Source organism: Vespa velutina, chromosome 8 (genome assembly GCF_912470025.1).
Source record: "Vespa velutina chromosome 8, iVesVel2.1, whole genome shotgun sequence".
NCBI classification, from domain to species: Eukaryota; Metazoa; Arthropoda; class Insecta; order Hymenoptera; family Vespidae; genus Vespa; species Vespa velutina.
Window position 1 is genome coordinate 8,349,262 of NC_062195.1, and position 14,884 is coordinate 8,364,145.

Consider the following 14,884-nt stretch of genomic DNA (forward strand, 5'->3'; position numbering starts at 1 on the left):
TAATAAAAAGAAAGAAACCTCCCATTCAAAGTCAAAGTTTTAACAAAGGAAACCGACGAAGAGAGAATATTCATGACACGCGAATTGATATTCGTGAATATCGTAGGAAGGTTCGCGAGGCGGCCTTTGTTTCGCGCCTTATCGAATCATCGATCGAGTAGCCCCGAGGGTAGGTATTTTGTTCTTTTCTCCCTGGAGAGAACAAGGAGACACCCCTCTTCTTATTCTTCTACCTAAGGAAGCAACATTCAAGGGAAGGAGCAATATCGTCGCGAAATTCGTAATTAAGATTCGCACGAAGTTGCCTGAGGGAAAAGGAGGAAAAGTCCAAGTCAAGGAGGACGAACTCTCTCCCTCTCTCCCTCTTCCTCTCCCTCTCTCTTCATTCCTATGCGCGTACGCACGCACGCATATGCGAATGTGTGTATATATATATATATATATATATGTATGTGTGTGTGTGTGTGTGTGTGTGTGTGTGTGTGTGTAGATATGTCTCTTCATGTACATATTCTTAGAGGTCGAAGGCGATCGCCAACGCCGTACATTGTGAGTCTCGTTCTCCGTCTTGCGCGACCCGCCTCGTTATCGACATTGTTCCATTGTTGGATTATCATAAACACTGTTTCATTACCGCGATAAAGTCCACGGGTACGAGCCCAACGTCCCTTCAGTCTCGAACGAACCACGAAAAGCCCCTCGGGAGAAAACGAACTCGGAAACTCAATTTCTCCGGTTGAGAAAAGAGATGCCACTCCGAGTTTGTCGGCTCACCTCCACCTCCTCCTATTCCTTTTCCTCCCCTCCTCTTTTTCCTCTTTTTCTTCTTCCTTCTCTTCGTCCTCCTCGTCCTTCTTCCTCTCTTTCTCTCTCTCTCTCTCTCTCTCTCTCTCTCCCTCTCTTTCTCTTCTTCCAATCTGTTCTTCTTTCTTCTTTTCTTCATACAAACTTCTATTTTTTCCCCTTTATTCTTCTCCCTTCTCTCAGCTTTTTTACGACTTACATCCTGCGCACTCGGCATACGAATTCTATGTATTTATGAGCATGGAAGTGGATTGTTTCATTTTGAAATAAGGTTTATGAGCGTAATATCATGCCCTGGGAGTATTCGTGTACGTAGTATCTATCTAACTAACTAACTAATCATATGATTTATGAAGAAAGCGAGAATTTGAAAAACGTGTTTTTCCGAGATTACTTCTTTTTTCTTTTTTTTTTCTTTTTTTCTCTCGAGAAAAGACAAGACGTAACTTCCATTGGAATTGAAAAAAAATTTTCGAAATAGGAATAGATACGTCGAAAATAGTTGAGAGCTGTTCGGAGATTGGTAATACTGGATAGGTAAAATCTAGACTGACAGCCATTACTGGACTCGTATATCGAGGAGGACTTGATCTCTATCGAAACATCGTCGTGCTCACCGATGCGTAACACTTCGATCGAGGCTAAGTTTCGACCCTTCTATTTTGACTTTCTCTCTCTCTCTCTCTCTCTCTCTCTCTCTCTCTCTCACTTGCAAGAGCGAACGTAGATTTTTAAATGTATGAAAAAAAAAAAAAAGAAAAAGACAATAAAGTTTTATTTCAATCCGCGTTAGCTTAATTATCTCGTAGTTTCGCGATTTCGTGTTGGTAATAATTACGTAAGCAGAATCGCCAGCACTGATTATTGAAACGATCAGTTTGGAACAAAACGTCCGACCCTTAATCCGAGCTTCATTCCCCTATGCAGAGGTTTGGGTAATAATGCGCATGCGCAGACGCTTGCATCGTACAGGGCGTCGGTGATGGCGCGACCGTGTGCGTTTCCTATCACGAGGAGTAATTGACTATATAATGGATTCCTGCGACTGCGATACGTCAAACTGACAGGTCCAGGGGCGTGCGTCGAGGGCCCGAACGGTCGAGTCCTCTTCGATATTAAAACCAACCCCAACGTACACTCTACCCTCCGGCTAATTCTTCACGATTCTATAAACTCGATCGTTTCTCTTCTTTTGACGGGAAGCCGCTGTTACAAGGAACGTCTTCATTTCTGGATTAGAATTTAGAACAATCCACTGATGTATATATATATATATATATATACACATATACATCATATATATATACATCATGTATATATATACATATATATCCTTCAGGAAAATTTAATAATTAATCATTTTTTAAGGAAACGTGGTTGATTGTTAATCGTATACAAATGTATTTTACGCATTTACGATTTAATTCGTCGAAAAAACAAAGAAAAAAAATATCTGTTGATTCATTACTATTATTTAATCAAAATAATATTAAATAAAGTATAGATTTTTTTTGTATTATGTTATTTGAAAAAAACGTATAAAGCTGAGAATCCGATATATTTTTCGACTTACATTCCTTTCTACTTTCTCGCATATTTCTTTATCGCATTATTTTTCAAGTACAATTATTATTATTATTATTATCATTAAATATATTAAAAGCTCACGATAGACATGAAAATGTTCGATTAACGAAATTAGCATAAATCCGATTCTTCTCTATGCACCTCGGAGGGTGCATAGAGAAGAAAGAAATAAAAGAAAAAAAAAAAAAAGAAAAGAAAAAAGAAACGTGGCGTCGGAGATCAATGACACCTACGGTTCGTCACGCTGCTTTCCGTGACTAATTCGGTTGACCGATTTAGGGGGTACAAAATCAAAGGGACAATCGGTTTGGCCGATTGGTATTCGCATTACGTTTCTGACACGCGACCAATCGCCTTCTCGCGCCCTGTTTGCTTCTAATATTGCGACAAACGCGACCAACTGGCATTGCTGCAACTCGAATTGCCTACGCCTCGTGTAATTAAGTCACGCTAATTATACCCCGTTTCGGCCGCCGCAGAAACGATGACGAGCAACCCTTCCCCTGCTCCTAACCACTATCATACGCCATCACATTCACCCGTCATTCCAACAAAAAAGAATTTACGATGTCATGCGTATCGAGCCGCCACTGTCAACTCTCATTCTCTCTCTCTCTCTCCCTCTCTCTCCCTCTCTCTCTCTCTCTCTCTCTTTCTCTCTTTCTATCTCTCTTTCTATCTCTATCTCTCTACGGAAACTCCTGAATAATATGGATTTGGCGTTACGCACGAGTGAAAGATACCCCGGGCAAAATATGAGTAGCATGGCTGCTATGGTTGCTGCTGCTTTCGCTCGACGCCTCCTATTACGCTTTCCAGGAACGAACGTGCCTCTCGTGGATCGTGTCGCTGGATATACTAACGCATATCTCGATCGTTAGAAAAAGATGTTTTGATACATGATAAAAGATAAAATTAAGAAAAGTTTGATATTTTTTAACGATTTACATTAAATATTAGATATCATTCCAAAGTTTTAAATTTCTTAACAGTCTCCAAAGGTATTAGAGACAAAGTAATTATTTTTTACCAATGTGGAAGAATAAAAGGATAAAATTTAGGATAAATCTAATCGAATACCGGGTGAATAATTATCGATGTTCATTATGTTATAATTCAGATCATAAATGTTGAAAATAATGCCGATAAATTATTTTAAGGAATGTTCGTCGAATAAAGTAAAATCTTTCGTCATTGTTTAAAAAGTATCACTTTTAAAGGCCTTCTGACTTATTCACAAAATAATAAAGTATTATGTATTCTGTCTCGTTAACTTAAAATAAATCTTTAATCCTTTAATTCGTTTAAAAGCCGACCCTTTCATCGCGACCCCGTTATGACGGCAACTCTAAAATCTAAATTGTCGTGCTCTCGTAGGAGAGCACCCTAACGCAACTCTATGTGTTCTGTACTCTCTTCGTTACGGTGTGACGACGAGCTATTTCGTTGGGACGTGACGGTCATTGGCAAGTTCGTCCCTTCTTCTCCCTGACACGCGACACCGAGGACGCGCGAACTTCTACGCTCGAAATGTTACGATGGTGGTTAGCCTCATATATATATATATATATATATATATATATATATACACGTAACTTTATCGACAATGAGTTTTCAATCATTCGCTAAATATTCTATTTACAATACAGAACATTTTTCTTTAACTTACAATCAGGAACAGATAAGTTTCCATTTTTAACCATTAGATAAAATAAATATGTATATTTTAATCATTTTATAAATGTATTATAATATAAATCTATAAATGTATATTTTAACCATTTTAACTCTTACGACAATACCAATTTGTTATAAAATTCATATAGCCATTTATGAGATGACAACAATAATCATTTATCATCGTGACATATTTCTCAGTCGATTATTTTTATCTATTAATTTAATATTATTATATCCACACGGATAACAAATAATTATCTTTTCATTTTTCTTTCACGCGCCGAACCTAGATGCAACAACCATTCGAAAATATATCAAGTTTAAGGAATTAACATTTATTAATCGCATGATTAACGTGATCACTTAAATTAATTTAATCTTCTGTTTTTAGTGCTTTGAAATTCGCATAATATTTATTTACAAATGTTAAAAATATTAATGAAATTATCGTAATTGATAATTCTAAAATTTTATCAAAAAAGAAAAGAACAAAAATGGAAAAACAAAACCGATCTAAAAATAACAATGAAAGGGGAAAATGAGAGGGAGTATTTTTAAAATCGAAGTTAAATATCTGCAATGTTTCACCATTGTCGTTGATGATCCAATATTGTGAGGACATTAACCGTGACTGGTTATCTTGAACAGAAAAAAAGGACAAAACTTCAATCGTTGTCATAGAGCATATATGAAGCGCAAAGAGTGACAGTTGTGACAAATTGTGCAACGTATTAATGAAAGACGATAAAAGAAGCGTGAATCATCATTTGGGTAAACGATCCTGTCATAAAAAAAATAATGCGCTTCATTCTTTGCGTAAAATTTGCACTCGCGATCATATTTACGAATAGAAAGAAAAAGAAGAAGAAGAAAAGGAAGAGGAAATGAAAAAAGTAGAAGAAGAGGAGCTTTTTGAAGCGTGCCATATCTTTTCAACCTGAAACAGCGATGAATATCGAATGAGCACGAACAATGAGAGAACGGCACCGATGAGAGAACAAAACGGCTGCAGCTCGTTTTCACTGTGGCACCTCGGGTGGAAGAATTCTCTTATGTTTCGTTTCTATTCTTCCGAGTTTTTAGCGAATATTTCAAATACGAATGTAAAAAAACGTACCATTTTCGTATCACACTTCTCTATGGCGTTCTTGATTGTTTGAAGAATCGTAAAAAATCCATCTTTATCTTTCTTTTTTATTTCTTAAATGTAATAAAATATATGTATATGTAAGTATTTAAATCTAGATCTTACCGAAAGGAAAAAGACGAATTTGAATAAACAGTGTACCCATTGTTTAAATAATATATACGATAAATAATTTGTTAATTAATCGTTAGGATTAAAAAAAATAAAAATAAAAAAAAAATCGAAAACAATAATTCGTACGATATTCTTCCAATCGATATTCAGATTATTTAATAAAACAAGAAAAACCGAAAGCAATAATTCGTACGATATTATTACTCTAATCGATTTTCATATTATTCGCAGATATAAAAAAAAAAAAAAAAAAAAGAAGAAAAAAGTAGATAAAAAAAAGAAAAAAGATAGTACTATCGAGATTAAACAAAGATCGATTGGAAAGCTCTCGACATCGGGAAATCGTATCGCGTGCGAGACTTTGACGGGCAAGGAATAAAAACGTCGCGTCGTAAGTATCGAGCCGCGTCAGATTCGAATTTTCCTTGATCTCTCAGTGGAGTCGATCTTATGATCATAAATCTGGCCCCTGGAAATTGCTTTCTCGGTGTTCACGAAGAACGGAACGATTTTTCCTTACCGTTTTTCGTTAAAAAGAGATAGATAGATAAAGAAAAAGAAAAGATACTGCCCTTCTTATGTTTTATCTCTTTTTCTCTCCTGTCGAATAATCCTGAAATAAATTCCTCAGACGAACGCGCGCTGGTCTTATAGGACGCATCCAATCCCTGAATTCTCGGAAGAAGGAAGGGACTAAAGGGAGCGAGGGGTTCAAGTTCGGTTCTCGACGTGCTTCTCTTATCGTCTCACCCTCGATCATTCGAGGTTGGCAACGACTTCTCGTAACTCGCGTTTACTCGCGCGAGGAAGAATCTCAGTTAACGCCTGAGAACCGTGGAAATGCTCCTTAAATGCCATTTCCCTCAACCCCCATATACACAATCTCCTCCCGAACCTTCGATTCTCCGCAAGGAAATAATACTTTATATATATCCAACTTGTGTATACGTATACACGTGCACATGAACACAAAGAAAGGAAGAGAGAGAGAGAGAGAGAGAGAGAGAGGAGAAACAATTATATTGTATTCTTGTGTATATGTGTATGCGTATGTGTAGGTAGATTATGTGTTGAATGAAAATGTATGTACGAAGGTAGGGTGCCAAATAAACGGTTACACAAAGTTTTCGATCGACGAACGGTGTCGATGCGTCCCTTCCTGTTACAGAGAGAGAGAGAAAGGAGATAGAGGGAGAATGGAAGGTAGAAAGGAAGGTCTGCAAGAGAGTTACCCTCGCATATGTGCACTTGCTCGTGCGTGATGTGCACCCTCTCCGTGCGCGTGTCTACTGACGCGCTCGACTACCAGCCGCTTCAAAACAACCTTCCATTCTCTTCTTCCACGTCCTATTCTCTTCGAATTACTCCGATCTCGCGCTAGAATCCCTCCTCTTCGGGCGATAAACCTGACTTTTCTTTTTTGTTGTCTCTTCGAACAAGTCTCTCGGCTTCTAATGCGGCGAGACGAGTCCTGTGAGAACATCAGGTTCGAGCACTACGATGGACCATTTTTCATAGGTGAAAAAAAAGATAAAAGATAGAGAGAGAGGAAGAAAGACAGAAAGATATGTTATGTATATATGTATGTATGTATATGTGTGTGTATGTATATATATATATATATATATATATATATATATACTTCTGCGTAAAAAAAGCACGATCGTATGAAAAAGGTAAAACATACCGAACAAAATAACTCTTTACAAATAATTTTCTGTAATTATGCCGTTTCTTGGAAATAATTGTTGAGATTATTTTCCTTTTAATTTCTCATCTAAAAAAGGAAAAAAACGAAAAAAAAGGAGAAAAAAGGAAGAAAGAAAATTAAGATATCCGCTCGTAAATCTTTACTTTGCTCTTCTATATCCTGTTGTATATATATATTTCATATATATATGTATATATATATATATAAAATACACGATTCCTTACGATCATTCGAAGAGATGATTCTCATTTCCTCCGTGCGAAAGAAGTAAAAGGTAGAGAAACTGAAGGAAGTTTCTCATGATTTCCTCTGAAAGAGTATCGCTGCTATTGTTATTACATAACACGCTTGAGACTCCCAGAGCAATAACAGCTTCGAAATAAGTTGTGCGTCTAAAGAGAGATAGAGAGATAGAGAGATATAGATAGAGAGATATAGATAGAGATAGAGAAAGAAAGAGAAAGAGAAACAGAGGAAAATGAAAGAGAGACAGAGAAAGAAAGAGAGAAAAAAAGAGATCACGAGGCGAGAAAAGTCGAAGGCGAGAACGTAGAAGCTCCGTGGTGAATTAAGAGCGGGTATTAATCTTCCATGCTTCCACTTCCAGTCAGCACCTGTCTCCGGGGTTCGTTATGAAACGACCTGTAGCGAACACGCACGTAGTATCTACCTCGACGAGGAGAATCTACGTGCCTGCCGGTGCAACGCTATTGGTGATGAAGGGGATGAGTTGGTGTTGGTTGAAGCCGAAGAAAGAGAAGGGGAAGGGGGATGAGGGAAAGATAGAGGGTGGTGGTATTACTACTACTACTATTACTACTACCACCACTATCACAACCATCATCACCATCACTACCAAGAGCAAGTCGCCCCAAGGACGCAAGGGGTGGAGTGTGCACGAGAGCTCAATATATATTAAGATCCACGAACAACCCCTCCAGTAGACTAAAAGTTCGTCCACCCCAGACGCAGCCTCCACGTAGTCTTCTCGTACTTCCTCTACCCTCCACGCTTCACTGGGGGGACGGCTACACCATCGGAATTGCGATTATGGTGGCAATATTACGATGAGAAGGAAGGAGAGACAGAGAGGGAGAGAAAGAGAGAGAGGGAGGAAGATAGGGGATAGAGAATTCTTTTTCTGCCATCCTTAACTATTCTCTCTCTCTCTCTCTCTCTCTCTCTCTCTCTCTCTCTCTCTCTGTCTCTCTTTATCTTTATCTCTATCTCTATCTCTTTCTATACTCTTTTCTTTCTTACTCTCAAGCTTTTCGACTCTACCTCTTTTAAGCTGGTAACTTTAAGCGCACACTTAGACGCAGTTTGCGTGATTCAAGGGTAGAGAAGAAGAGAATTTTCGCCTAGGAGCCATTGTTATCGAGGACAACCTTTCCCTTTCTGTTTTTTCTTTCGTCGTCGCCTTTTCTCTCTCTCCATCTTTCTCGCTCTCTCTTTTTATCTCTTTCCGTTTCTATTTCTCTCTTTTTCATATACTTAAGAAGTTTTCTTAACCTTGAGTTAAGCAAGCTTGCCTCTTCCTTCTTTCCTTCCTTCCTTCCTTCCTTCCTTCCTTCCTTCCTTCCTTCCTTCCTTCCTTCCTTTCCAATCCTCTTCATCCAACTCCATAAAAGGATCTAGCGTGTCGGATGATAATAAAATAAGATAGTTCTCCGTCTCTCCTTTCTCTCTTATTTCTCCCTCTTCTTTTATAAAAGAACAATACTGTTGCGGCTTATTGCCTTTGTTCTAAATCGGCAGTTCGTATCTATTTACCGAGAAAGAGATTCACGAGAAACAAAAATGAAAGATCGCCGACGGCGTGTTAAACGTTGATCAAGATGGGAGTTCGACACCGATCCTTCGAATCGATGATAGTGATGAAAATATAATCTTACGAGAGAGAGAGAGAGAGAGAGAGAGAGAGAGAACGATTCGCAACGAAGATTCTTCACGATCCGTGAAAGATTTTCTTAAACCCGTTCGAGCTTGAAGATGCCTTCGAATAGACGATTCCTTGCGAGCGTAGAAACCTTTCGTTATCGTCATAGAGTAGTAAGAAGCACAAAGAAAGTCGTTAAGGAATAATATAGCATCCTGGCGCTGAGGGATCTCATTTCTCTCCTTTTCCCGTTTGTTCGTATCCTAAATAAAGAGAGAGAGAGAGAGAGAGAGAGAGAGAGAGAGAGAGAGAGAGAGAGAGAGAGAGAGAAAAGAAAATAAAAAAAAGAAAAAGAAAGAAAGAGAAAGAGAATAAGCAAAAAGAAGCATCATCTTTTTTCTACCTCCTTCTTTCCCTCATGGACTCCGCAATAATTTCTTCGCGTAAGCGTGGAACCATAGAAGGAATTTATTACGGCCTCCCTGCCGGAAAGACATTCACGAGAGGAAATCTTCGGTACGGGAGTAGGCTTGGCCTCCTCGATTCGCCATCTTTCCTCTCCCTTCTTTCTCTCTCTCTCTCTCTCTCTCTCTCACTCTTTCTCTCTTTCTCTCTCTCTCTCTCTCTCACGAATATACAGCGTATCGAAGGAGACGACAAGCGAAGAGTAGGACGACAATGACAACGGACGAAGACGACGAGTGAGGAGGACGGATCCTTCTTGTGCTCGGCCGGAACTTTTTGCGGTCTCTCTCGGGACGAGCTCGAGCGAAGGGGAGGCAATAAAACTAATGGTAACGCGCGCCGGTAATTCCTTGCGGTCTGTTTGTCGCAAGTCGACGACCTATCTTCTTTTCTCTTTCTCTCGCAAAGGGTAGGAAGGATCAAGGATAACGCAGGGGATATCGAAGCGAGCGCAGTCCTCCAGCAAACCCTAGAATACCTATATACCTATATATGTATAAGTTTATATGTATGTCTATATACATACATATATATAAATACATTCGTAGGTATATATATGTAACTAAATCGACGAAGCTTGATCCTCGAATCTGAGACAAGATCCCAACTGCGGTAGTCCCTGAGCCAAAGACTTTCCCCCTTTCCTTCTTTCGAAGAGGAGACGAGAAGAAGCCCGTTTGCTGACTACGAGAACTCGCAGTCTCTTCCGCAAAGCGACCGTAAAACCCGTTTTGCGCGGGATACGCCTCGGGGAATCCGAGGATTCGAGAAAAGCTGATTTCACTCGATGCTGACTCGCGATCCAAGGAGGGTAAATCTTGCTTATGTTTACGCGCGAAAATGTACGCGCCTTGTAAATACATTTTTGGTATCGTCATGGATATATTCGATATTTCAATGCTAATAGATTATTGAAGTGAAATCTTTTCTCCTTCTCTTTCTTTCTCTCTCTTTCTTTCTTTATTTCCTGCCATTTCGTGAAAAAAAATAGGTCATACGTACGTACATACGTATATACAAACATACATATATATATACGTGTACATATTTACGAGGTGAGAAATCCGTCGAAACCATTTCTCTATCGTATATTTAAAAGCGAATGCTAAAAAACGGCCAAGATTCTTGCGTCCTCCTTTGAGAAAGAAAACCGATTCGTTGTGTTCTTTCGCAATATCGATTGAAGTTATACGTGTACGTTACGTACGTTCTCTCAGCAGCATGACGAAGCCTTCCCCTTCTCCGTTGCCCTATTTTCTAATAGTCCATTGTAAATCTTATTTTTCTTTTTCTTTTTCTTTTTTTTTTTTTATTTTTGTTTTTCCTTTTTTTTTTTCTTCCTTTCTTTCCAAGCACAGAATCTGTTGTTCTTATTTTGTGTAAGTACTTCCTCTCGAGAACGCGGGAGTCATTCCATCGAATCGTGATAATCGATCGAAACGAACGAGAACAGACTGCTTGCAATTAATTGTTAATGGACTCGTCGAATTTGAACGAGAAACTTTTCAATGAAATTTCATAGGAGTATTTGAAATGAGTTTGTGGAATTCCTTCAAGTACAAACGCGATTTACTGTTTGCACGATGTTAAATTTGCGCTCAGCGGAGCACAGCACGTAGAAGCGCAAACGGATGGCAAAAAGAACCAAACAAGCCAAAATGAGAAAGAGAAAGAGTGAGAGAGAGAGAGAGAGAGAGAGAGAGAGAGAGGTGGGAAGTCGTAGGAGTCGAAAACGAAGTTCGCTAAGGACTTAATACGGTCTGATTCGTTTGACGATTTCGTGATTGCGAGTCGTGTTCCAAAAATAGTCGACGAGAAGAGGTCGCTGTTCCTTCCGTCATGCGTCCTTAATCCGTCATTGGACTAAGAGGGAGAGAGGAATACCAACGTGGTACTCCACGCAATTAGATAGAAGTTGTTTACATCGGAGAACGGAGTTCGATAATTAAGGACACTTTCGTTCGTTACTTGCAGTGGGTGGAAGAGTCATTCACAAACTTCGACAAGGGCATCAATTGGCGGAGTTACGTCGTCTGCGACGTTGCTTACAACAACGTGAACAATTGGCTCTGGACGCCGTTCATCGAGAGGGGTCCGGCGAATCGCATGTACATAGAAATCAAATTCACGACACGAGACTGCTCGTTGTTCCCTGGAAATGCTCTTAGCTGCAAGGAGACATTCAGTCTTCTCTACTACGAGTTTGATGCTGCTACGAAAGAGCCACCACCATGGGAGCCGGACAGTTATAAACTCATCGGTAAGTCAATCAAAAATAATCAACGAATGATTTCTAATATCCGTTAATGTTAACGTCAATTAATCATCATCGAATAAAAGAACATAAATAAAAAATAACATCATGTTATTATAACGTTTCAGGACGAATAGCCGCTGGCGAGGGTAGATTCAACACGAATACGGAAGTGGTGATTAACACCGAAATAAAGTCCGTACCAGTTACGAAGAAGGGCGTGTACTTTGCCTTCCGTGATCAAGGTGCCTGCATCTCGCTTCTCGCTATAAAGGTTTATTACATTAGCTGTCCGGAAATCTCGGTGAACTTCGCTCATTTTCCGGCGACACCAACCGGCCGCGAAGTTGCCTTGGTCGAACAAACGATCGGCACCTGCGTCGCAAATGCCGTTAAGATCGAGACACCGACGTTCCTTTGCAAGGGTGATGGCAAATGGTATCTACCAAGTGGTGGATGTCATTGCAAACCTGGTTACCAAGCGGACATTGAAAAGCAGCAGTGCATCGAGTGTCCAATCGGTAGATTCAAGCACGAGGCTGGACCCCACAACTGCGAGCTGTGTCCTACTCATAGCAAATCGACCGATCAGGCTGTCACCGAGTGCCGGTGCGATGCTGATTATTACAGAGCTACTGATGATCCCAAGAAAATGCCTTGCACGCGTAAGTTTTGATCCAATTCAATTCTGTTCTCTTTTGCTGTTTTTATTTTCCTTTTTTTTTCCTTACACCCTTTTCTTATCTTTCTGATCACCAGAACCACCGTCAGCGCCTCAGAACTTAACCGTCAATTTTGTGGACCAATCGACGGTGATCCTTTCGTGGAACGCACCGCACAAACTCGGTGGTAGGACCGACACAACGTATAGGGTCGTTTGCGATGCTTGCAGTATGGGTGTCAAATATATACCTAACACGGTAAAGCCGTTGAGACGATTGAAACTTAAAATTTTTATTATTTTCTTTTCGTTTGTTTCGCTAAAACGCGTGTTTTTTCTTTTAAGGAGATCTTCAACGATACGAAGATCACGATCACTGGCTTAAATGCTGTCACGACTTATCGTTTCCAAGTGTTCGCCGAAAATGGTGTGTCCGCACAGGCTGGTAAGTCGGAATACGTGGACATCACGGTCACTACCGAAGCAAGTGTACCGAGTTTGGTGAGCAATGTTAGAATCACGAGCGTCAAAAGTTCCGAGCTGAGCATTAGTTGGGATGCACCGGTCACTGAAGTAGGTGGAGATAGCGATCACGTCGAGAGATACGAAGGTAATCGTATGAATTTCCCTTTGTTCATTAACGATTTAAATTTATCGATAATAGAACGAAAATCGTTTATTAAAACTTTCAATACTTACAGTGAGGTGTTATCCGCGCTTCGACGATGCCATTAACGCCACTGTGATCCAAACTTCAGATCTCTCTGCCACTTTTAAAGGCCTAAAACCAGCAACGGATTACGCGATTCAGGTTCGAGCTAAAACCACACGTGGCTGGGGCGAATATACTCCTGTTATCTACAAAAAGACACCGCACGCGATGGGACTCGGTAACGACACGTAGAATCTTGTATCTTATCGATTGAACTCTCTTTATGACATAATACGACTATTATTTTAGATTATGTCGGTGAAGATGACAATATGCAAGTCAGAATAATTGCCGGTGCAGTAGTTGCAGTTGTCGTCCTTCTTGTTATCATCATCGTCATGACCGTTCTCTTCCTGAGAAGGTAATCGAATCGCTTAAAATATCGTTTTTTTCTTCTCTTTTTTAAAAGAAAGAACCTCTTCACAGAAACCCTTTACATTTAAACCCATACGCTTCACTCGACTCGACTCATATAATGCAATTTCGATGCAGCAGGGCCTCAGACGAGTGTAACAAGAAACAGCCGAGCGATTGCGACACCTTGGAATACAGAAACGGCGAAGGTACGTTTATCGCTCGCCAGACGGCTCCAACTTCTTTCCATTCTATTTACAAATTTATTATCGCTACCATACCCCCTGCCCTCCAACCCTCTCTCTGTCACTATCATAGTTGTCTCACTGCGCCCTCGTGTCTTGTGACTAATACATTTTGAAACCACTGACCCATTTAGAACCAGCAAGTATTAAAAAGAATCCACTTTCGAACACCCCTTGTATACAAACCCCCTTACGATAATGTCTTGTCACTGAACATCTAGTATATTTTTTAGTATGGTCTTTTTTTGCGAGAATGAGAATGTGTACATATGTGTGTGTGTGCGAGAGAGAATGCGAGAGATAAGAATGTGTGAGAGAGTGGGAGAGAGAGAGAATGAGAGATAAGAGAAGAGCGGTAGAGAGACTGCGAAATCGAGAGAAAGAAAAAATAAGAAGCAAGAAGAGAGAAAGAAGGCAGTCGGGCTCTTCCGATGTCCTCATCCTTTCTTTTTTTTGTGGAGGACGTACAGTGAGAGACACGATCGCTTTCCGACCAAATTTGACACAACGATTTGGCCTGTAGACGATGTAATAATTGTTCTAACCAAATTCTTTCGATTCTTTCTTTTCATGTGCGATTCCCCTAATCTATCGAACCTGCCTCCATGAAAAATCCATGAAAAAACCCAATGAAACAATGTACACAATCGCCTGCTACTACAGGACTAGTTGTGACCTACAGTAAGTCTTCTCCAACACCTCAAGTTTTTTTTTCTTCTTTAGGATTTTCGGTTTCTTTTTATTTTTTTTTTTGTATAGATTTTACTTTCTTGCACCCCCCGTATATACTTTACATAGTACATGCATCTTTTGACGTTAGTAATTTTATAGCGTAGAAATGACTGCACGCGTACTTCCGTTCGACAGAGATTCGTTGAGCAAATAAAACGAAACAAATTCACACCGATCCCTAGATCGGTTCGTTTCGTTACATTAAACGGAAGTATGCGAGCGTACGTCGTTAATTGCTTGCGTATGTGTGTCTTGCATCGTTTTCTTTGTTTTTTTTTCTCTTTTTTTTTCTTTTTCTTTTTTCATTTTATACGTTTTGCATGAGTATTAGTCGTATTGATGTTACGTATATCGTTGGATGTTGACGATTACGTACTTCTATCGTTTCTCTGTATATTTCGTAATACGTTCGTAAGAAACCGAAGCGAAATCGAAATAAAATATATTTCTCTCTGTGAAAATCGTCTTTATTAGCGTTTGTTTTCATCTCATAGATCCATTATCATTCGATATAACAACAATAACAATGATAATAATAA

The 14,884-nt window shown here is 39.6% G+C and overlaps 1 protein-coding gene across 24 annotated transcripts in view; it reads left to right on the forward strand.

Moving 5' to 3' along the window:
* Positions 1 to 14,884, forward strand: part of LOC124951198 (ephrin type-B receptor 1-B) — a 159,172-nt gene that overhangs the window by 128,818 nt on the left and 15,470 nt on the right. For 6 of the 24 annotated variants that reach the window (XM_047499151.1, XM_047499153.1, XM_047499146.1 and 3 more), the window contains exons 4-11: positions 11,362 to 11,647; positions 11,770 to 12,306; positions 12,401 to 12,561; positions 12,648 to 12,912; positions 13,004 to 13,192; positions 13,264 to 13,375; positions 13,441 to 13,577; positions 14,277 to 14,294. In XM_047499151.1, coding sequence (XP_047355107.1) covers positions 11,362 to 11,647; positions 11,770 to 12,306; positions 12,401 to 12,561; positions 12,648 to 12,912; positions 13,004 to 13,192; positions 13,264 to 13,375; positions 13,441 to 13,577; positions 14,277 to 14,294 — 1,705 coding nt within the window. The remainder of the gene's footprint in view (positions 1 to 11,361; positions 11,648 to 11,769; positions 12,307 to 12,400; positions 12,562 to 12,647; positions 12,913 to 13,003; positions 13,193 to 13,263; positions 13,376 to 13,440; positions 13,578 to 14,276; positions 14,295 to 14,884) is intronic. The other 18 variants (XM_047499171.1, XM_047499158.1, XM_047499164.1 and 15 more) reach the window with 5 other exon arrangements.